The sequence below is a fragment of the Symsagittifera roscoffensis genome, chromosome 9 (genome assembly GCF_963678635.1).
Source record: "Symsagittifera roscoffensis chromosome 9, txSymRosc1.1, whole genome shotgun sequence".
NCBI lineage: Eukaryota > Metazoa > Xenacoelomorpha > Acoela > Convolutidae > Symsagittifera > Symsagittifera roscoffensis.
In genome coordinates, this window is record NC_087070.1 from 6,104,690 (window position 1) to 6,128,024 (window position 23,335).

At 34.7% G+C, this 23,335-nt stretch overlaps 2 protein-coding genes across 2 annotated transcripts in view; both read left to right on the forward strand.

Annotated features, from left to right (window-relative positions):
* Positions 1 to 3,582: 3,582 nt before the first annotated feature.
* Positions 3,583 to 23,335, forward strand: part of LOC134853964 (AH receptor-interacting protein-like) — a 567,995-nt gene continuing 548,242 nt past the window's right edge. The window contains exon 1 of the mRNA XM_063869983.1: positions 3,583 to 3,588. The gene's annotated coding sequence lies outside the window, so the exon portion shown is untranslated. The remainder of the gene's footprint in view (positions 3,589 to 23,335) is intronic.
* LOC134854212 (exosome complex exonuclease RRP44-like) lies at positions 4,023 to 21,500 on the forward strand. Its single transcript, XM_063870377.1, has 9 exons — positions 4,023 to 4,305; positions 10,626 to 10,799; positions 11,217 to 12,322; positions 16,429 to 16,615; positions 17,021 to 17,419; positions 17,991 to 18,166; positions 18,704 to 18,872; positions 19,868 to 20,045; positions 21,191 to 21,500. Exons 1-9 carry the CDS (start codon positions 4,051 to 4,053, stop codon positions 21,400 to 21,402), a joined length of 2,856 nt encoding a protein of 951 aa, XP_063726447.1. The 5' UTR covers positions 4,023 to 4,050; the 3' UTR covers positions 21,403 to 21,500.

The following is a 23,335-nucleotide window of genomic DNA, read 5'->3' on the forward strand; positions in this document are numbered from 1 at the left end:
GTTATCAAATTGGAATATGGACGTTTTTTTTCAGGTTAACAACTAATTACGTTTCCGATTGGCAAGCGTTATCAAATTGGAATATGGACGTTTTTTTTCAGGTTAACAACTAATTACGTTTTCGATTGGCAAGCGTTATCAAATTGGAATATGGACGTTTTTTTCAGGTTAACAACTAATTACGTTTCCGATTGGCAAGCGTTATCAAATTGGAATATGGACGTTTTTTTTTTCAGGTTAACAACTAATTATGTTTCCGATTGGCAAGCGTTATCAAATTGGAATATGGATGTTTCTTTTTGAGATTCGATGAACGTATTTCAGACTCTAATATAGGTGGAGATATTTTTTTGCTTTTTTTATTTCAGGAAAAGTTCTAAAATTTGTTCACTCGAAAACGCTAAAATTTGGTATTTCGAGGTGTGACTTTTGATTTCTTTGTAAGTTCAGTTCATTTTTTTTATCATAAGAAAGGCGAACTCCACTATCGAACAGCAAAAGTGGAAAAAGGTCACGAAATCGAACAGCAAAAGGTCACGAAAAATGTGATCGACTTCTAGTTTCGAAAGTGGAATTTTTTGCGATGCTTTTGTTTGTCTGTTTATTTTTTGTCTTAATTGCCACAGCATGAATTGAGCAAGTAAACATTTTTTCGCTAAATGAGAATCTTTTCAATGTATTCCGGTTATGTACAATTTATTGCTTTCCTTGAATTTTTGCTGATTTTTTAAAATTTAGTTGAAAAATATGAAATTTGTTGCTGTGTTTACGATATTTTTAACGTTGTTGTTTTGGCACATTTTTAGGAATAGAAAGTAATGCGCTTCGACACTGTCATTTCCTATTTGTATTCAATGGAATGCCAAAAATTTGTTCAATAGTCTGTGAAAAAAAACTATCTTTATGACAAATGATTTCGATCTCCCTTCAAAATGAGTACATATTAGCGCCCGTCATGGCGCCCTCAGAAAACTTGAAGAGTTGGTTAGCAGAAAATAGATGTATTAATTAGTACGAAAGGGGGAGGGGGGAGGTCATCCTGAATTCGCTGCTGCCTGTGAATAAACGGCATTATACTACAATTATGTTGATGCTCCAAACATTAACTAGTTTTTTCTAAATGTTAAGATGCAGTTATATAGCGTTGGTGTGGCCTCGTTTTACTTGTGCGATGACCCTCATAGAAGTACACATTTTCTTCGGAAGTAAAAAAATAACGGTACTTAAGCGTTACATAGATCGTTACTATTCAATATCTATCTGACTCTAATAGGCTATATCCTCAAATCTTCAATGTTGTCATATCAACTGTATCTGGATGATATGTAGTTATCACTGAGTTGACGTCTAGTTGCTAGAAGTAAGGTTTTTCAACGATTTTGTCGAGATTTGCCATTTCAAATTTGTATTTTGATATTAACTTTTGTTACGCTTGGGATTAGCCAGCGTTATCAAATCGGAATAGACTTTTTTTTGGGCTAGCAACTAGTTTAACAAAATCAGTTGAATCACTATGCAGCTGTCATGCTCAATTTCATCAAAATTCTAATCTAACAACTGGATGGGTACTGGTTACTACAGGGCAGTTTCAGGGGGGACTATTTGAATCTAATAACTGGGTGGGTACTGGTTACTACGGGGTAGTTTCAGGGGGGGGACTAATCTAACAACTGGGTGGGTACTGGTTACTACAGGGCAGTTTCAGGGGGGATTATTTGACTCTAGCATTTGGGTGGGTACTGGTTACTACGGGGTAATTTCATGGGGGACTAATCTAACAAATGGGTGGGTGCTGGTTACTACAGGGTAGTTTCAGGGAGTGAATGCATTCCCAAACAAGTGAATGAAAAAATTTTTCATATCAATTTAACAATTTCCATCCATCAGTGTGAAATCTTTCTAAACTCGGTTGATTAGTACAATTTCACGCCATTGGAAAACGTACTCCATACATTAAAATCTGGTTTTCAGCGCCTGAACAAAAAGGTAAGTGCCTGAAATCAAAAGTTGATACACTAGTGGACAGAGTTCAGCGCAAGTTCAATTTTTTTACTCCCTAAAATGCGTGTTTTTAGTGTGCATTTTGTACAACTTTCACTTCAAATTTCAATTATTTTTTACATGGACCAAGAGCCAATAATCAGAGCTAAACTCTACGAAACTTTCAATATTTGGTTTCAAAGACTTAATAATGTAATCCGGGTCTGAAAATGCCAGATTTCCTCATCTGCCCTAACTTCGTCGACACGCGTGAAAAAGTAAGAAACAGTCTAGTTAGGTGTTAACACCGATTAGTTAAATTTTATCTTGTAAAATGTTTCACGTTGCATGAAAATTTTTTTAACTTCGTTTAGTCGAAAAATAGTGATGCAAACCTTAGTGCAGATGAGGTAATTGAATTTTCAGACTCGGATTACATAGGTAAGTCTTTGAAACCAAATATTGATTGTTTCATAAAGGGTAGCTCTTATCATTTGCTCTTATTCCAATTAATTTTTTGTTGAAATTTGAAATAAAAGGTGTCTGAATTGGACACTGAAAATAATCATTTTAGAGAGTAAAAGTTGGAATTTTTGCTTATTGTGGTTCACAAGTGTGCTTTCACAACTCTCGGTCGACTAAAAATTTAGTTTGATTTCCAAGTACACAAAAGAACAAAATTAAACGCAATTTCAGGTTTTTACCCTGTAATTTGTCGTATTTCAAAAACCATTTTGGAAAAATTTTCGTTGAAATTTCAACAAAGTTTCTACATCGAACGGCAGCAAATAATCTGAACTTTCCTCTTAAGAAGTCTCAATTTTTGCTCTGAAAAACAGTTTTTTCCGAGTCCGAAATTTCCGGTTATGACCATTTGTAATAATTTTTTTTACGGTTTGAAATTATATACTAGTCGATAAAAATAAGCGCAAATTCAGAATTTTACTCTGTAAAATGCCTGTTTTCAATTTACATTTTGGATAAAATTTCCTTCGAAATTCAGTAAAAATTTTACATAGACTAAGAGCAATGATCAGAGCTACCCTCTATCAAACTTTCAATTTTTGGTTTCCAGGACTTACCAATTTTTTTCCGGTTGCGCAAATTCCAGTTATCCTCATTCGCACTAAGTTTTTCTACTTTGCGTGAAAAAGTAAGAAATGTCCCAGTTTAGTAAAGTTTTCGTACTGATTGTTTCCATTTTCTCGCTGAGAATTTTTCACTTCGCATGAACAAATTTTTTACTCCGCTTATTCAAGAAAGATTTAACTGCGATGCAAAACTTAGTGCAGATGAGGAAAACTGGCATTTTCAGACCTGGATTACATTGGTAAGTCATTGAAACCAAATATTGATACTTTCACTGATGGTAGCTCTGCTCATTTGCTCTTGGTCTAGGTAAAAGTTTTACTGAATTTCGATGGAAAAGTTATCCAAAATGTACATTGAAAAAAGGCATTTTACTTAGTAAAATCTAAAATTTGCGCTTATTTTGTCCACTTTTGTAAGACACAGTCGAAGAAGTTGTCACACTGGCCAATTCATTTTTGTCCTTTAAAATGTTTCACATCGCATGATCGACTTTTTCTAGTAGAGAACTTATTAAATGGTGACAATTAGCATTTCCAGACCCGAAAAAGTCTGGTAAGTTCTTCAAAACAACAGTTGAGACTTTCAAAGAGGATTATTCAGATTTTTTGCTCTCGGTTGATGTAAAATTTTTGGTTAAATTTCTGGTAAATTTTGTTCAAAATGGTCCACTAAATTAGACATTTTAGAGAGTTAAAACGTAAGTTTGCGTTCAGTTTTGTCCTCTAGTGTAACAATTTTCTTAATTCAAAATTAAAATTCGGAGTAAAATGGAGTAAAATCCAAAATGGAGTAAAATCCTAATTTAACGCGTTTTCTTTAAGCAATTAATTTCAAAAAACACTAATTCAATTGTATGTTGGCTGTGTTTGCTATTTTGACTTTCGAGTTCTGTGATTTTGATGAATTGAAGGTATTATGCCTCTAGCCAATAAAGTTTTATTTTCAGACAGATTTGTTTATATAATTCGTTTGAGTGCAATGGTTGTGTCGGACGTGCACAATCTCGCCTTCTACAAGAAGACCAGGAGAGGCGGAGTCGTGAAGGTAGTTCGCGAGTTGTACCTCAGAGACGGGATCCCTTGTGGATCGAATGCATGTTCAGAATGTTCCTCGAACCTTACTGGTAGTGTCAGTTTTGAAGATAGAAAAGATAGAGATGGGAAATGGTTGGATGATTTGAGTGGTGATTCCAATCAGATGTATTTGGTGTTTGACACCAACGTTCTTATTCAGGTACGAAAATAGAAGATGAATCTGAGTTGCGATAGGTTGTTACAAAGTGTTTTAAGTTGGGTTTCGCTGACAATCATGTATCCTATACAATAGAAACATACGAAGGTATTATGATTTTAATCATTATCATTTTTTATCATTACACAAACAAGCTTGCAAGTGTAGTATTACACTACGAATCCACTTTTTTCCTATCCAACTAGCAAATAAAAGTTATAATTTGTTGACGTTTTTGCTGCATAGCATTAAGAGTTTTTTACAGCATCTGTTCTGTGAGCACTATTAGTGGCTCCTGTTTGCATGTTTTCAAATGACAGGATGCGATACTCGTTATCTCCAGGTCAACAGACATATTCCGGTAAAAAGCTTAAGTTTGATTTTTCAAAGATTTTGTTGCCGTTTCTTTCCTTGTTTTATATATATATTTGCCTTTTTGAAGCTATTTGGCCGTTTTTGAACTTGTGTTTGGGAAGTGTAGCTTTGCATCCCTATTAATATTCCAATTATTAATAATATCATTATAACCAATGTGTTCAGTGTTATCGTTTCATGTGGCATTTGAATTCAAAATTGATATCCAGCCTTAATATGAACTTGATTCTCTAAATTTGGCTTGGTTGAGCGAAACGGAAAATGCATGCTCTGGAAAATAATATCGCAAATTAAATTTTGGAGAGGGCTGAAAGTTAAATGCCAAAATTAAAAAGTAAAGGCCGGTAAATTAAAGGCCATACCATCAAGTTCGAAATGACATTTGCCATCAATTGGCTAAGATGGTTAAAAAAGTAAAATATATATAGTTATCCATCTTTTCCTGAAGTGCTGAAGATGAATATAAAGATAAAATAGTTCACTTAAGACTTTAACTACAAACCAAGTCTTCAGAATAAATAGGCGCTCCTGAGTAAGCTTTTGGCTAAGTATGTACTTGCTCGTGTTTGGTTACTAGAATCTTTCAGCAGTTTTGTCAGTCATACTCTGTAATCTGTTTTAATGTGTCAAGGAAACTTGAGAAATCCACTGAAATATTAATATTCATTAACGTAGCGAATACTCCTCTTTTATAGGTCTTGGTGTTGTTTTTTTTGTCAGGAAAAAGTCTTAAAATTTGTTCAAGCTCAAGTTAAGTTTTGTAATTCTTTCACTTTAGTTTTTAAGTTACTTTAAGTTCTTTCACTTCTTTTCTTAAAAAAGGCAAACTCCACTATTGAACAGTGAAAGTGTAAGGCTCGCCAAAAAAAGAAGTGATCGACTTCTATTTTTGAAAATGGATTTTTATCAGATTTCTCAGCGTAATAAGCTTTTTGATATTGATCCGGTTTTCCCAAATTAGTTTAGTCTCATCAAAAAACTGTCAATCAGGAATTTTTCTTGAATTTTCAAGATCTTTAATGCCATTCATTTTTTTCTTTGAAATTCGCAAAGATTTTTAAAAATCATTGATTTTTTATAAGAGTAATGAACGTTGGATTTCAATTTCATTTTTAATTTATTCAAAGTCATGCTTGATTTTTCGCGGTTTTAAGTGATTTTTTTGAGCTCAGTGCATTTCCCTTGTTAAAAGGAAGGCAAACTCCACTATCGCAAAACGTGATCGACTACTAATTTCGAAAATGGAAATTTAATTATCAGATTTCCCAGCAAAATGAAAGTATTACCTATTGATCCATTTTTCTGAAATTGGGCTAGTTTTAACAAAAAGTGTCCATCATAAATTAATCTACAAATTCACAGAGTTTTAAGGCCATCTGTTTTTTTTTTGAAGTTCAATAGTTGAAGGTGTTTGAAAAAACGCGTCGTTTTTTTTTAATTTTTCTGGCGTTCATTATTTTTTCCCAACTGTCAGTTGGCTATGTTTTTTTTTTCCTTCCATTTAAGTCTTTTTTGGAGCTGTCAATGGCGATGTTTGCTTTGCAACAGTGATTTATGCAGTCTTCGCATAAATCTTTAGCACCTGGACACTCATCCGGACTGGGCTCTGTTTCAAGTTGTCGGTAGTTTCAGTTGTCCCCAGTAACTCCTTGAGAATTAGTTTGCAGTTTTCTCTAGAACTATTATTATTCCCTTCACCACAGCATTGTGAGCTTAGTTTTTTGTCGCAATCAATTTCTCTCAGTTGTGCTATGTATATGCCCAACGATAGCCAAGCAATACGAACGAAAATTGAGGGTTAACTATTGAAATAAAATTGGATCTGTCTTCTGATGCTTCTGTCTCAAAAAATTAAGAGTTAGTTTGAGAATTGTAGCTAATTTTCGTTAAAGTAAAAAAAAATACGAGTAAATTTTAGGTAAATTTTTGCGAGATACCAAGTTTTTACTGGTGTATTGACCCTATTATGTGAGATTAAATTCAAGTCGTTAGGCGTTGGTTCAAAGGCTTTCGTTGATATATCCTATAGCCCTCTCAAGGTAGCCTCATTTGACGTTTTTTCCGATAGTTGTAACGTGATCCTGCCCTAAATGCGGCAATGAACACCTATTTTACAACGCTGAATATCACGTTTCGTTTTTTTTTCGAACGCATAAAAGAGCGGTGAAATGTCAGAAACATCTTTATCATAACTCACAGTTTTAACTCCTTGACACTGAGTTGGGCGCAATCTCATTTCTGCGGTAAAATTTAGTCGTAACCATTGGTTCCTTGTGTGTATATTATTGCAAGTCTTTCTGCTTTTTGACCTAATTTTTTCCGCTATCGCATTTCTTAAAGTTTCAAAGAACTATTTCATAATGCTATATATGTTAAGAGTAATGGTTTTAGTGAGTATTCTTAGATAGGTCTTGGCGATTTTTTTTGTTTTTTTTTTTCATGAAAGAGTCTTAAAATTTGTTCACGCTCAATTTTAATTTTTCGCGGTTTGACTTTTGATTTTTTTTTTAGTTCAGTTCATGTCCTTTGTTGAAAGGAAGGCAAACTTCACTATCGAACAGCAAGAATGTAAAGGTCGCGAAAAACGTGATCGACTTCTAATTTCGAAAATGAAAATTAATTATCAGATATTCCCGTGAGATATAAGTTTTGCCTATTGATCCAGTTTTCTCAAATTGGGTTAATTTTTAACAAGAAAGTGTCCATCATAAATTGTTCTACAAATTCGAAGAGCTTTAAGGCCATCTATTTTTTTCTTCGAAATTCAAAAGTCGAAGATTTTTGAGAAAAAAAAACAAGTCAGTCTTTTTCCGTTTCCGTGCTTTCATTACTTTTTTCCAGCTGTCAGTTGGCTATGTTCATATCAATAGCGTGATAATGAACCTTGCTCGTTTGTTTTCTTGAAGACTCCGCAGTTTAATCGTGCTTCCGGTATAATCTAAATTGATTCGAAGAAATTACTTTGCACCAGCCATTTATGAAGCCTTCAGAATACAAAGAATGATTACTTGTCATTTGATTGCTCATTTGAATCGAATTAAAGAACGAAAGAATTTGTTTCTCCTTATTAATGGTAAATATGCATATAATGAGAATTTAAACATGAAGCTCCAGAAACAGCTAGGGGACAGTTAACGAAACTTATTGGGTTACAGAGCACTACCCGTTTTATCAAATAAAATACGAAATTTGTGATCTTCACAGAAAATGAAAAAATATATAAATCTGAAAACATAAAAGAAAATATTGGAAAAAATACTTATGTTTGAATAAACATAAAGCAGCAGATTTATGGCATTGTGTAGACAGATTAATCACATAAGGTCCAAGCTCTGCATCAATATTTAAAATGATTGTTCAAATTATTAAAATTGTTCTCAACAGGGAGCCAGATGCAAAATTCCCTAAGACCAATTGTTGAAATATTTTGGTCCGTTTTGCAGACATAAACGAATTTTACAGAAATAGTTGATTAACAGTTGAACCCATAAATCAATCAAACCAATATATCCTTGATGAATTCACTGGGGTCCTTTTTTCGAAGAAGTATATTAACGTGCTCTCCGTCGCTTAACTCTTGAATGAAAACTTTGTAGACAGATCTGGCATTTAACGGTAATGAAGTAATGATGACCTTTTGGCACATGTGGGATCTTTACTTATAGTTGATTTTTTCAATCGTTTGTTAATAGAACTGGTTTCAGCAAAGAAACATAATAACCGTAGAAAACGAAGTAAAAAGTTTTCTCAAAATTTGCTCCAATTTTTGTTTATGATAAATTTTAAGAAGAATTTTTACTATTATTAAGTGGTTTGGATGGATAGATTTAAGTATAATGTAATTAAATCACCATCGCTCCCTAAAAATAGTGAAGATGAACCATGCAAATGATTTTTTTCAATTTGAATTATAAACTGCAAACAAACTCTTCAGCATAAATTGGCGCTCCTGGGTTGGCTTTTTTAAATCTCGGATGGGTTTGATTTGTTTGGTTACTGAGCATTTAGCAGTATTGAAGCGTTGTTTGGTCTTTTTTTGTATTCACTGCAAGGTATTTCTTTCATTTTGGCACCTGACATTTTCCCCACAAAAACTGTAGATGAGCCAATGTAATCTAGTTGGTCGATTTGGCGCTCCTGGGTCGGCTTTTGTCACTCTCCGATTTCCTTTTTTTCTTTTAAACACTGAGGTTGACTGTGTTGTTTGATAACGTTATTGACGAGAACTTGTTGAAATGTATGTTTAACGAACCCATGACAAAAATGCAGAACGCCAGTTATTTTACGTTTCCTTCGGCTTATGATGAGTTATTGCCGTTTTCTTCACTTTGCAGCCCGTTATAAGACAGTTGCTGCTCAGAAGAGAACTGTATTCTTTCGGTTCACATAAACCACTATCTATCTTATCTCCCTCTCAAAATAATGCAAAATCTCAATGGTTCACATAATTCAGAATCTTGTTTTTTTTTGGACGGAAATCAATGCATCCTTGTTAAAATACACTTTGTTTTTTTTTTGGAAGACGTTTACTTATTTGCTTTGCCTCGCTTATCTCTTGAATGAAAATTTCGCAGATTGCTGTGGCATTGGGCGGTAATAAAGAAATGATGACCTTATGGCACATGTGGGATCTAAACCTATAGCTGATTTTGCAATCGTTTTTAATAGGACTGCTTTCAGCGAAAAATATGAATAACATTTAAAAAAATGTTTTCTCAATAATAAATCCAATTTTTACTGCGATTAATCTCCAGAGGTTTTTTTACTGTTTTTAAGTGGTTGAGATGGGTTGAATAACCTACAAATAGTGAAGATGAACTGTACGAATGAACTTCTTTAATATAAAATATCAACTGCAAACAAACTCTTCAGAATAAATTGGCACTCCTGTGTTGGCTTTTGACAGCGTGCAGTACATATTTTTTAAAATCTTGGGTGAGTTTGATTGTATTTGATTACTGAACATTTAGCCGTATTGTTGAGCATAAAAAATAAGCTGTCCTGATTCATCAGACAAACTTGATAAGTCCGCGATTGTATTTTTTGAAGAAGTGTTGACAGATCTGGTATGTCAATATCATATGCCATGAATTTTAAATTCTGGACACTTATTTCAAGTCATCGGCATTTTCAGTCCTCTAGACTAATTCCTTGTGGATAATTTTTGCCGCGATTTTTCCCAAAGGCTTTATTTTGGTTCTTTCGCTATCACAGTTCTAATACTTTCTGAAGAAACATTAAAAATTTTTCGATTTTCTGATGTAATGATGTGATATTGAAGCGATGATTGGTCTGATTTTTTTGGTTTAACTGCAAGCTATTTCTTTCATTTTGGTATACGCTTTCGCCTAAAAACTGCAGATGGGTCAATTTAATCTAGTTGGTCGCTTTGAAGTATTAAGTACAACCAAAGTTTTTTGGGCAACGTGGCGCTCCTTGTTCGGCTTTTGTCAATCTACGACACCCCTTTTGTTTCATAAACGAATATTGGCTGTTGTTTGATTACGATATTGACGAGAACGTAGTGAATTATATGTTTGTCAAACACAAAGATAATTCAGTACAAGAACCAACTAATAATTTTTGCGGATTGCAAGAGTTTTTGTAGGTTTCTTCGTTATGAAGCCCTTTATAAGCAAATTGCCGCTCAGAAGAGAACTGTATTCGTTTGGTTTCATATTCTGCACAATGTGCAAAACTATTTTGCACAAAACTCAATGCATCCTTGGTAAAATTTACAGGTCCTTTTTCTTGAATGAAATTACAGGTCCTTCCTCTGAGTATCTGTTGAAAGAAAATTGGGTAGAATTCATTTTGACAATACAACAATTGGCAATCGTAGTTGATATAGAAATTAGTCACCGCCTCTCCTCAAAAGGAGAGTTGAAGTTGGGTTCTTTTTTCTAAGCTGATTAAGGTCGTATTTGTACCTCTTCTTTTGTGTTTAGAATATAGATTTGGTGGAAGATCCAGCTATCCAAAATGTGATCATTCTCCAGACAGTGCTGAGTGAAGTAAGACATAGATCCTTGCCTATATTCAAGAGAGTGAAAGACCTCATATCGGAGAAGCGCAAGTTCCACCTGTTCATGAATGAGTTCTCAAAACAGACCTACTCTATTCAGGGATCCATTTAACTTGAAGCTTCTCAAATGGTTTTAGGTACAAAGACAATTGCGTTTTTCGGAACGCGCTCCCTCCTCAAAATTAGAATGTTGGCGCCAATGGGTCGGTTATTGAATCCAAGTTTTTTCCAACATAGGAACAAACACAAGCAAACAAAACATTGATTTTTTGGGACTCATTGATAATGATAGGGTATTACCTATTACCAATCATCCTACCAAGAAGTGTTGTTCAGTCGAACTTGAAGTGAAAAATCTCGGTTCTTAATTGAATTAAAAATGAGGGAACTTTTAATGGGGCTTATGGATTCTTTTCGAAGCAGCTTTTCTGATTTTTTAATCCTTATTACATGTGATTAGCCTCTGTAGGAGTCTATGCTAATTGCTGAAGCTTTAAGTTAAACTTTATCGCTCCAGAAACCGAAAGAGACGCCCAATGATTTCAAAGACCGACTGATCCGATTGGCTACAAAGTTCTACCAATCACATTTGCCAAGCGTGAAAACTGTTTTAATTTCAAACGATATGGCGAACCGAGAAAAAGCCATAGATGAAGAAATACCAGTAAAATCGTTAAAAGAGTTTGTACTTGAATTGCATCCCGAATTAACAGATAAGTTAAGTTCTGACAATTCAAGCTCGCTTCCCAGTTCGGCTGCTATTTACGAAGATCATCAGCCCTTATCGAAACTGAAAAGCGGAGTAAAAAGTGGTCGGTTATTCCAGGGTAGTTTCCAAGCGTCCAGGTACAATCCCTTTGAAGGTCACGTGTTTTTGGAAGACAAACAGGTATTCATTCATGGAAAACTACATGTAAACCGAGCTTGTCAAGATGATGTTGTTGCTATAGAAATGTTGCCTGAAAGCGAGTGGAAAAGTTTTTATGAAACAACAGTCGATGATGATGATGATGAACAAAGTTCAAAAAACGTCAACGAAGATGAAGAGGAAAAAATTCCGAAGAAAAAACGAAAAAAGAAAAATACAAGCGAAGTTGCGCCATGTGCTAAAGTAGTCGGAATAATCAAAAGAACTTGGCGACCTTTATGTGGTGCTTTAGAACAATCAGTTGTGAAATCAGGAGTTTCTCACCTATTCAAACCGGCCGACTCCCGATTTCCTAAAGTTAGAATAGAAACACGGCAGTATCAAGCGTTGCTTGGCAACCGAATCATTGTTGTAATCGATGCATGGCCTAAAGATTCAAAATTTCCACTAGGTCACTATACCCGGAATTTGGGCAAAATTGGAGTGAAATCTACTGAAAATGAAGTTCTGTTGTTAGAACACGACATTCCTCACCAACCATTTTCTGATAATGTTTTGAGTTGTCTGCCGAGTTTACCCTGGATTATTTCGAAAGAGGAAAGGGAGCAGAGACTGGACTTGACAGGGTTTGATATCTGTAGCGTGGACCCCCCTGGATGTACTGATATTGATGACGCCCTTCACTGTAGAGACATTGGAGACGGATTGTATGAAGTTGGTGTTCACATAGCCGATGTCTCCCATTTTATAAGGTAGGATGTGGTTTTTGTTAGCCCCCGGTCCTGTTCAATGCAGGACCAACCGTGGGGGAGGGTGAAATGGTCGTAAGTGCTTGTGAAGTCGAAATAGGGGCTTTCATCCATTTTTTGTATAAAAGTAAATATACAGTAACATAACTCCTGGGCGCTAAAAATAGGCTAAGTCTGGATCTCATCGGCAAACTCAGTCGCCTTCACTAAATTTTTGTGGGCAGTTTTGTCGCGAGATTCGCAACTTTATCTTGGTGATTTTGTTTTTTTTCAGTAAAAAGTCTTAAATTTTGTTCACGCTTAAGTTCGACTTTTCGTTGTTTGACGTTTGATTTTCTTTGTTATCTTCGTTTTCTTTGTTGAAAGGAAAGCACACTCCACTATCGAAAAGCAAAAGTGTAAAGGTCACGAAAAACTTGACCGACTTTTAGTTCCGAAAATGGAATTGAACTTTCAGATTTGCCAGCTGAATTAAAGTTTTATCCATTGATCCAGTTTTCTCAAATTGGCCTACTTTTTAATCAAAAAAAGTGTCAATACAGATTTTTTTTTAGAAATTCAGAGAGATAGAAGGCCATATATTTTTAAATTTGAAACTTGATAGTTGAAGTTTTCGGAAAAAAAAACAAGTGTCGTTTTTTCTTTTTTTTCTTGCGTTCATGACTCTTTTCCAACTGTCCAAAAATACCAAATCAAAAAATGTCCAAAAAAATCAAAAAACAAACAAGAATCAAATAACATATTAAATGACTTCATAGTTTGTTCATTAGATCAAAGATAAAATTATTTAAGTTAGCACGCGTGATCGACTTCTGATTTCGAAAATGGAAAAACGTGATCGATTTCTGATTTCCAAAGTTCAACTTAATTATCCCAGAGTTCCCAGTGAAAAAAAGTTTTAGGTATTGATGCAATTTTTTCAAATTAGGTTAATTTTAACAAAAAAGTGTACATCATAAATTGTTCTACAATTTCAAAGAGCTTTAAGGCCATCTATTTTTTTCTTCGAGATTCAATAGTTGAAGGCTCTTCAACAAAACAAGTCAGTTTTTTTTTCAGTTTCCTTGCGTCCATACTCTTTTCCAACTGTTAGTTGGCTATCTTCATATCAATAGCGTGATAATGAACCTTGCTCGTTTAATTTTTTGAAGACTCCACATGTTTGTCGAGCTTACGGTATAATCTATATTGATGCATCAAATAATTTTGACAAATTCTCAAAGAAATTACTTTGTTTTTGCAGGCTTTGTTTTTGGCTATTTAAAAAAAACATGTGTTATGAAATGAATGGAGTTTGTTCGTTTTTTTTACAAGGCTTTGGATTTTTTTTGCACTTTTCGCAGAAATGATTTTCAAAAAAAACTGGTATCAAGGGAAAAACCGGCTGCTCTTCAATTTCCCTGCATTTTTCGCTAGTCTTTTTTCTTTTCACCTCTACGGCCTTTTAGTTGGTCTGTCTGTTGAAGCTATATTGAAGCGTCAAGTAAGTTGACAAAATAATATAACTGTGTACCAGCCATTTTTAAATTTATGATTGTACTCAAAATTATAAAGTTATGGTTTTCAAAACTCACTTGTTGTCCATTACTTCTCAGATGAGAGCCATATACTTTTTTTTGTGGCTCAATCGGCAGAGATTGAATTTTTGAGCAAAAAAAACATAATCCTTGATCATCCTTGCATTCTGTTCCGGTTAGTTGAATTTTACCAACTTGCTCTCCCATTAATAACTCGTGAAAGAAAATTGGGTAAAATCTGGTATTCGATCATACAAAGTAAAGGCGGCAGTATGGTTTTTTGGCTAGATGACAAAGAGCTTACTTCTTTGTTGACCTGATTGTCGATGTCCAAATTGAGTGGAATTTCTTGGTTGAAAATGGTCGCTAAATGAAACTACATTTAGTTTGAAATCTACGTAATCTGCATGCTGGGTTCAATGGAACTTTTAATCTCAATGGCAAACTTTAGGTCCAACATTCTTAAAGTGCTCGAACTAATAAGTATGATTTTTTTCAGTTGATTTTTCACAAGCCTGTCACAACGTGGTAAATACATTTTGTTTTTATGAAACTGTGAAGTAGCCGTCAAATATCTGGTAAGTCCAAATACCCGAAGTCTAACTTCCTAAGCAATCGTACTGGACTTAATCTCAGAAAATAGTTCAAAACTGAGTTGCCTTTATTGATTAGTTGTGCGTGTTTTTTGTTGCGAGACACCACCTTTCTTTGCAGTTGAAGTTTGTTGTTGCTCCATAGACTATTCGAAGCAAATCTCTGGAAGTTCTTCTAATACCAGTAAAGGATACTTCCACAAGTTTTTTAGTATTGGTTTTATTGGATTGGCCGGAAGGTCGAATAGATGTTGGCTTCAATGCTCGTGTTCCCTAATTGTCGTCCTAGTTTCTGTTGGCTCATTTTCAGTTTTTTTAGATTCATTTCATATTATTTAAACGCTTTTCAAGCTGTTTTTTCGATTGCTTCTGTTTTTTTTTCAAACTGTTTTTTTTAATAATTGGAGTTTGTTCTGTAGTTAGTAATTTTTCCAACTCTGATTTTGAATATATTTAATCATTTTTTCCGGTTGAACGGGCTCAGCAAATTTTATTTGGCTGATTCAACTTATATTGCGTAGATTCAAGGGGGATTTTTTAAATGCTTTTGCTTGTTACAGGAGGGCTGTAAAATTTTCGAGTTTTGAAATTTTATAGCTTCCGTTTTTTTCAGGTTTTTGTTTTCGCTTAGAAATTTTTTTCAGCTTAAATGATTTCGGCTCTTGTTTTGTCGGTTTATTGAACTTATTTTGCATCTGTTTAAGGATAAAAAATGATTATTCATGTTTTAATTAAATCAGGTCGGCTGGTAGAACAAAGTTTAAAAGTTCAAACTTTTCAATCGCTCAAAATTTTTTTTGACATTTTTCGTTTTTGGTTTCTTTGGTGTCTAACCACGTGTTGTCGGCTTTGAGAACCCGTGCAAAATACTGGAAGCTAGTTCAATGCTAGTGGCTGTGATTGTCGTCTGTTTTTTATTGATTGAATTTTGTGTATTTCAAAAAAATGTTGGTTTTTTGACAACCGTTTCTTTTGGTGTTTTTGTTTTCGGATCAATTGGCGTCTAAAAACGTGTAGTTGGGGTTTTGCTAGTGGATGTGTTTATGTTCTGTTTTTCTGAGATTGATTTTTTCGTATTTCCAAAATAGTGTTGATTTTTTATGACAACCATTTCCTTTAGAATGTTTGCTTTCGGATCAATTGGCGTCTAGCCACGTGTCGTTGGTTTAGTGGTAGCTCGAAAAATACTAAAAATTTGCTATTGCTATTGGTTTTGTTTCATCTGTTTTATCCTGATTTGTTTTTTTTTCGTTTTTTCAGGTTTTTTTCCACAGTTATTTCCATCTCACTGACCATGTTGTTGCTTGCAATGGTGCGTTTTCTTTGTATCGCAAGTAATGCTTATCTCCTTCGCCTCTGTAGTTTAGATTTTTTAACTATGTTAAGAGTCGATTAAAACTCGATTATATATACTGGGCGACATTGAAAACGCAACAGAAAAATTTTGATGCGCCGAACTATCTTTCAAAGTGAATTTATTTAGAATTTAAAAGACCAATATGCTTGCTCCGACAGATAGCACCAGAATTTGATGACTGACCTAGAAGTCAAGTTTTTTAAAAGAATTTTGGGCAAAAATAACCTAAACAATGGCCTTTTTTGTACCTGATTCTTTTCATAAAACTAACGTAAGTACCTTGTTCACTTACCGTTCTGGAAAAACCTCGCTTTTCTTTTTGATTTTTAAAAAATCGAACACCGGAGTTCTAAAGGTCACGAAAAACGTGATCGACTTCTAACTTGAAAATGGAATTTAATTATTAGATTTCCCAGCGAAATTGAAATTTTACCTATTGGTCCACATTTCTCAAATTGGGTTAAATTTATCGAAAAAGCACGAGGCGTGAATTGTTCAAGAAACTCAAAGAGCTTTAAAGCCATTCATTTAAACTTTGAAAATGAAAATACTTTTTCAAATAAAACATCCGAAATATTTTTGCTCACTTGCGTTCATTACTCTTTTCCAACTGTCTGTAGGCTATGTTTATATTTTATCCAGACCGGGTACAGCTATTGACGAGGAGGCTAAGAACAGGTGTACTTCTGTGTACTTGAGTGACAAAAGGATAGACATGGTCCCCACTCTGCTCTCCTCCAACCTGTGTTCACTCAGAGAGGGGGTGGAGAGGTTCGCATTCTCAGTCATCTGGCAGTTGGACCAGGATGCTAATATTAAACACACAAAGGTAACAGAAGATGTCATTTTAAATATCATGATTGCCAAAATGAATTCAGTTTTTTTAAAATAAAAACGTCTTCGTTTTTTTTATAATATTTAATATTATATATGATACGTTTTTGGCTAAGATATGTGCTGTATTTTTAAGTGGTTTTCATCAGTGTGTTTAGGTTTTTATTTTGTCAGTTTTGCTTCTCTGACCCAAAGTTATTTTAATTAAGGGCGGCTTTTGTTCTGAGAAGTATGTTAAGTTCTGAAAAAGGCATACAGTTATGTGGTTTTAAACTTGTCTTTCCTGATGTGAGATTTATTATTTTTTGAGCTCATTCAAGAAAGTTTTTGCTTTTCAATCTTCTTAGAGTTAAAAACTACATGCATTTGAATGAAATAAATTGATAAATTTTTGTTAAAGTGCACCAAATCCATCATAAAAAGCAGAAGAGCATTCACATACGGCGAGGCTCAAATGATGATAGACGATAATACACAACAGTCAGATCTGGCAAACGGACTTCGAACTCTAAACAGTCTGGCTAAAAAGTTAAAAGCCAGAAGACTTGAACAAGGTGCTTTATTATTGGCATCACCTGAAATTAGATTCCACGTTGATAGTGAAACACACGATCCAATAGAAGTGAAGAGAAAAGAGTTAATGGAGACTAATTCACTAGTTGAAGAGTTCATGTTGTTGGCGAATATCACCACCGCTAGAATTACTCATGAGAATTTTTCGGAGTGTGCGTGTTTAAGGAGACACCCAGCCCCTCCGTCCAGTAACTTCGACAACTTGATCAAGGCTGCAAAAATGAAGGCAAGTGGTGACATGCTAGTTTAATAACTTATCCTCCCCCCTGTGGTTTGAATCAAAGAATTTTCATCTCCTATAAAGGACTAATTCAACGGTTAATCATATGCAAATATGGCATCTAGTAATGATTTCCTCATTTTGCAATAGGGGGTAATAACCACGGATATCCAATACCGGTTATGATGAAGCTCAATTTAGCGGGATGTGTTGTTAATAGTTTTTGATAGAGTTTGTTTTGGTAAAAACGCTGTTTGAGTTCTGCGATGCTGGTTTGTACATCTGATTAAGTAGGGTAGGGTTTTGTTGGATCTTGCAGAGATTTTTTCATATCTCTTGTTTTTTGAACCACTAAGGAGCGTTCCTTGCACCAATTTCAAAGTATTTATGTACGAAGTGAATTTATTTTAATTCAGGCGTTGTGTTTTCAAAGCAAATTCCAAATTTGACCTCACATTTTCTCTCCATGCTTGATCAATGAAAGTAATGAAACCCAATTTTGCTATTTTATCAAGGTAGCTCAAAAATGAGTTTCGCATCTAGGCTATTTCTCTGAACTGCGTGGTAACTTTTTCAGGGTTTGGATATCAAGGCTAATTCGGCCAAGGAGCTGGCAGACTCCTTTTCAACAATCTCGTCCCTCAATCTGGGCAGACTGGACATTTTGTTGCGCATCATAGCCACCAGGTGCATGATGCAGGCTGTCTACTTCGCCAGTGCATTCGTACCGCAGCCCGATTTCGTACACTACGGGTGAGGACAGGGTTTTGGAAAATTGAATCAGAAGTGTTTTTTTTATTAAGAAACGATGAATATAGTGAAAACTCTTATATAGGTCTTGCTGTTTTTTTGTTTGTTTTTAGGAAAAAGTCTTAAAATGCTCTAATTACTACAGATGTGCATTTATGAATGCACTTAGGTATATATGCGTGTTTTGAGTTCGATTTAAATTCAACTGCTGAAAGTAATGTAAATAGCACACTCCAAATACTAACGTGGAAATGGCGCGAAGAAGCGTGAACGACTTCCAGTTTCAAAAGTAGAATTTATTTTCAAGGTTTGTCAGCGGAATAAAAACTTTACCTATTGATCCAAATTTCTCAAAATGAGTTAAATTTATCAAAAAGTGTCAATTAAAAATTTTTCTCAAAATTCAAAGGGGGTTAAGGCCAAATAAATTTTTATTTGAAATTCGAAAATTGAAGTTTTTGCAAAAAACAAGTCAGTATTTATTTTTATTTCATTGCGTTCATTGACTCATTCCCAAATGCCTGTTGTCTATGTTTTTAGGTTGGCCACTCCAATCTACACGCACTTCACCAGTCCCATCCGGAGGTATGCGGACATTATGGTGCACAGACTGCTGGCATTCGTCATAGGGGCCGACGTCTCCTTCCCCTCCATGCTGGACCCGAAACACGTGCAGAACATATGCAATACCATCAACTACAGACACAGGGTGAGCAAAACACAACACTGATTTATGTCAATTTGCATGGGCGTGACCTTGCACGTGTTTAGTGTCAAATTTGTGTTAATGTCTGACCTGTAGCAACTTCGGTAAAAAAAGTGCTTTTTAGGCTGCTTAGATTTTTGACCTGGTCTTCACATTGAGTGAAAACTTGATTCCCGATGTCAAAATGAGCAGTCTTAGTTCAATTAACTTGTTCAAATTCGTTGACAGTTTGGCGTTAGTTATAGAGAGTTGCAAAAAGTTCGGACAGACAGAATTAATTAAAAAGAGCAGCTGTATAGACATCAACGGAAGTTAAAACTGAAACAAACATAACGTCGAAAGTTCATAAAGCAGGGTTTCGCTCAAAACCTATGACATCGGCGGGCAATTGCTTCCGAAGCGCCGAATAGTAAACCTTGAAACCGGAAAACTATTGCTCAGGGTGGCTAATGTTTTTCTGCGATTAATTTCCAGATTTTGAATAATTTGATCATCTTGACTGCGGTTTAATTTTTGTTTGCGCGGACTAATCTGTTTTTTTTGTTGTTGAAAATAACTCTAGATTTCGATGTTGTAACTAATTTTGCTGACTGTTTTATAGTAAAATCTGGAAGTTCATCGTAGTATTTAAAAACTAAGCTAGCATAATCATCGGATAATCTCGCATTTTGAATTTGGTTTGACAAAAATACAAGGTTGTTCGGCTTCAGATTCTGCATGCAAAAAAGCGTCGACAAGCACTGATTGCTCATTTTAATTAATTCTGTCTGTCCGAACTTTTTGCTACTAATTATATTTAACAAAGGAAATGAAGTGAACTTAAAAAAAGTTAAACTGTTTGTCGGTGTCCTTGTTCTTTTACACTTCCAACTGTGTGTTAGCCATTTTCGAAGTCAACTGTAGGCGATTATGTCTTATTTACTAGCGTTCTAAGCTGTCAACTTCATGTTTTATCATACCGCGCACATAAAAAAAAACAATTTTTTCTTGTTGTTCAGATGGCGCAGTATGCTTCGAGGGCCTCAGTGGCCCTCCACACTGAATTGTACTTCCGCAGCAGGAGAGAGGTGAGAGAGGGTCACGTGTTGATGGTGAGACGCAATGCACTCATAGTGTTAGTCATGCACTATGGCCTGGAGACACCCATGTACTTTCCAAAGGAACTCACATCTGCAGGTACAGCATGCAAACAAACAATGTCGCTTTTTCGTTACACGCCTGTGTTTTGATTTTTCTATGCAAAAACTGAATTTTAAAAGTATTGTGATAATAAAAGATTTTAGAAGTTTAAAGAGCTTTAACGTGGTGTATTTTGTCTTAGAATTTCGACAGTTGAAAATTTTCCAAAAAAAGGTATTCATTTTTTTTTTGGTTTGCTGGAGTTAATAGACTTTTTTTTACAACTTTATGTTGGCTATGTTTAATGTATTGAATTAGATGTTGCGTTTTTGAGATATTTTTGAGTATTTGAAACTTTTAAAAACTGGAGTACAAGTTTCTCCGTAAGATTGGAAAATGAAACTAACCACAATTCACACACCCTGTATCCTGCACCAAATACGGATGAGGAACATGGACTATATGTGAATGCATTGTTTTATTTTGTCCAACTGTTATAACGAGTAATGAATGTAGTCCAGACTCTTATATAGGTCTTGCTGATTTTTTTTGATTTTTTTTCAGGAAAAGTCTCTAATAACTACAGATGTGCATTCATACATATTGATACATTTATGAATGCACTAGGGTATATTTGAACTTTTGAGTTAAATTGAAATTCATCTGCTGAAAGTGACGTATATAGCACTCTCCAAATACGAACGTGCAAATGACGCGAAAATTCGTGAACGATTTCTATTTCGAAAGTGAAATTTAATTTTTAGATTTCCAGCGGAATAAAAACTTTGCCTATTTATCCAGTTTTCTCAAATTGGGTTAATGTTATCAAAAAAGCGCCATTTATAAATTGTTCTAGAAGTTCCAAGATCTTAATTTTTTCTTTGTAATTCCAAAGTTGAGTTTTTTCAAAGTCAGTGTAATTCCAAAGTTGAGATTTTTTCAAAGTCAGTAGTGTTTTTTAATGTTTTTGCCTATTTATCCAGTTTTCTCAAATTGGGTTAATGTTATCAAAAAAGCGCTATTTATAATTTGTTCTAGAAATTCCAAGATCTTATTTTTTTCTTTGTAATTCCAAAGTTGAGATTTTTTCAAAGTCAGTGTAATTCCAAAGTAGAGATTTTTTCAAAGTCAGTGTTTTTTTAATGTTTTTTTTGTGTTCATTACTCTTTTCTAAACTTCGATTGGCTATGTTCTGTGTTCAGGAGATGTTGTGTTCGATGAAAATGAACCCTCGGTGTCAGTCAAGGGACACAAATTCATGATGCTAGACGAGATCCAGGTTGAGATATCAGTAGACAGGACAGACGAACAACACCCCAAGATAGTGTTGAAGTTAGTGTCTCCAATTGTGCCGGGATTATCTCCTGATGATGCTGATACGATCAAAGAGCAGCTTAAAACACCAACAGATTGAGCTCAATTGGTGATTGGCTTTTTTGAAAACTGATTTTTAATAAATGAACTAAAATGATGAAAAAAATATCTGTTGTTTTGAAAACTGCTTGTTTGAGATTGGTTTTTAAATTGAAAATCGAAAAGCGTTGAGCGTTTTGAAAGTCACTGAGTATTCAAGAGTCGATGAACGTAGTGAGAATTTTTATTATATGTGATGATACTTACTGCATTTTTTAGGAAAAGTCTAAAAACTTGTTCACGCTCAAATTTTATTTCGCGGTTTGACTTCTGATCTTTTCAAGTTCAGTTCGTTTCCTTTGCTTACAAAAGCGAGCTTATGAGGTGTATTTCCGATCTAGCTTCCTAATGAAAGTGCTCTTTTGGGCGCACTTTTGCTATAATCTGGATCTGTAGCATTGGAAATTTCAAAACATCTGCACTATTGGCGGCTAGTGTTTGTCGCTAGTCAAGCGTCGACAGCTCGAGGGAAAGACGTCAGATTCCTGAGTGAACCTCCTAGAAATAACGCCACACTTAGGTCTAATTTTATTTATGTTAGGTGGCATTCAGACATCCAGACTCGTATATAGGTCGGGATTTTTTTCCAAGAAAGTCTAACAATTTGTTCAGGCTCAGATTTACTGTTTAGCTGTGTGACTTTTGTTTTTGGTTAGCTTAAAACCTTTGTGAAAAGGAGGGCAAACCCCCTTATCGAACGGCAAAAATGTAAAGGTCACGAAAAACGTGACCGAATTCTTGTCTCAAAACTGGAATTTAGTTTTCAGATTTCCCAGCGAAAAAAAAATTCATTTTTATTGATCAAGTTTTCTCAAATTGGGTTAACTTTTTTACGCTTGCTATAATGTAGACTTTTTTCGGGTTATCAACTAATTTAAAAACAATCAATTGAATCACTTCAAGTTTAATGAGTAATGATCATTAAGGCGATTTTCATAATGCTATGTAGCTGACATGCTCAATTTTTTGAAAACTCAAATTTAACTACGGTGGTGTAGTTACTATGGTAGTTTCAAGGGAGATCTGTCACATTTAAAAGTTATTTTTGCAAAATTTTTTTCGGCACAACTGGTGTCTGCTTAGAGATTGTGTCGGCCTTGTTTCCGCTTCTCAAATTTTTTTCAGTTACTAATTTGAAATGCAAATGTCTTGCTCGGCATTTTTTCCTGGAATTCCTGCTTGATAAAAACAGGTGTTATGCAAATGTATGGGATTGGGTTTTTATTATTTTTTGAGACGCTGTGGAAGTTTTTACCATTTTTTGCTAACCGATTTTTAAAAGAGGGTATCCATAGAAGGACCTCTTACATTCCGGTGAGCCTGCGTAATTCCTTGGTATCTTTTTGTTTTAGCTTGTCTACAGCCTTTGAAAAAGTGTGTGCGGGATAATTGACCGACTTCTTTTATTTTTCTTTCATTTTCTCAAAAACTAACCTAACAAATCTGAGATTTTGGTTTCATTGAATAAAACGGACTTGAAAGCTCCCCTCTATGAGCGGCTACGCCTAAATTTTTTTTAAACATAAAATTATGACCATCAGAATTATGACCCTGTTTTTTTACCGTTTTTAAATCTTTTTGACTTTTCTTGAAAACTTAGTTCTCACAAGTTTTGAGCACACAAAGTTATCGTCCTGGGAAAAGTCAGTTATTGATTTTTTGAGCGTTTTTTTCTAATTTTATGAATTTACAAATAAATACCCTCCCATATCTGAAATTTCGGGTTCAATTTAAAGAACAGTATATGGGAAGCTTCTTGGCATATGCGACTACGCCCAATTTTTTTGACACAAAATATGGCCCTCGGACAAGTCGACAATTAGATTTTACTAACCGTTTTTTGAAACTTTGATTTTACTGGGGAACTACCCTACCTTGCCTGGGTTTTTGGTCTCAATCGGGTTAATAAGTTGGCTGACTCTCTTATTCATAAA

Bases quoted from the DNA above. Each gene is read 5' to 3' on its own strand.
- LOC134854212 (XM_063870377.1), top strand. From the start codon at position 4,051: ATGGTTGTGTCGGACGTGCACAATCTCGCCTTCTACAAGAAGACCAGG. The intron at 12,323-16,428 runs GTAGGATGTGGT...TATTTTATCCAG, and splicing joins GATGTCTCCCATTTTATAAG to ACCGGGTACAGCTATTGACG. The intron at 20,046-21,190 runs GTACAGCATGCA...TTCTGTGTTCAG, and splicing joins AAAGGAACTCACATCTGCAG to GAGATGTTGTGTTCGATGAA.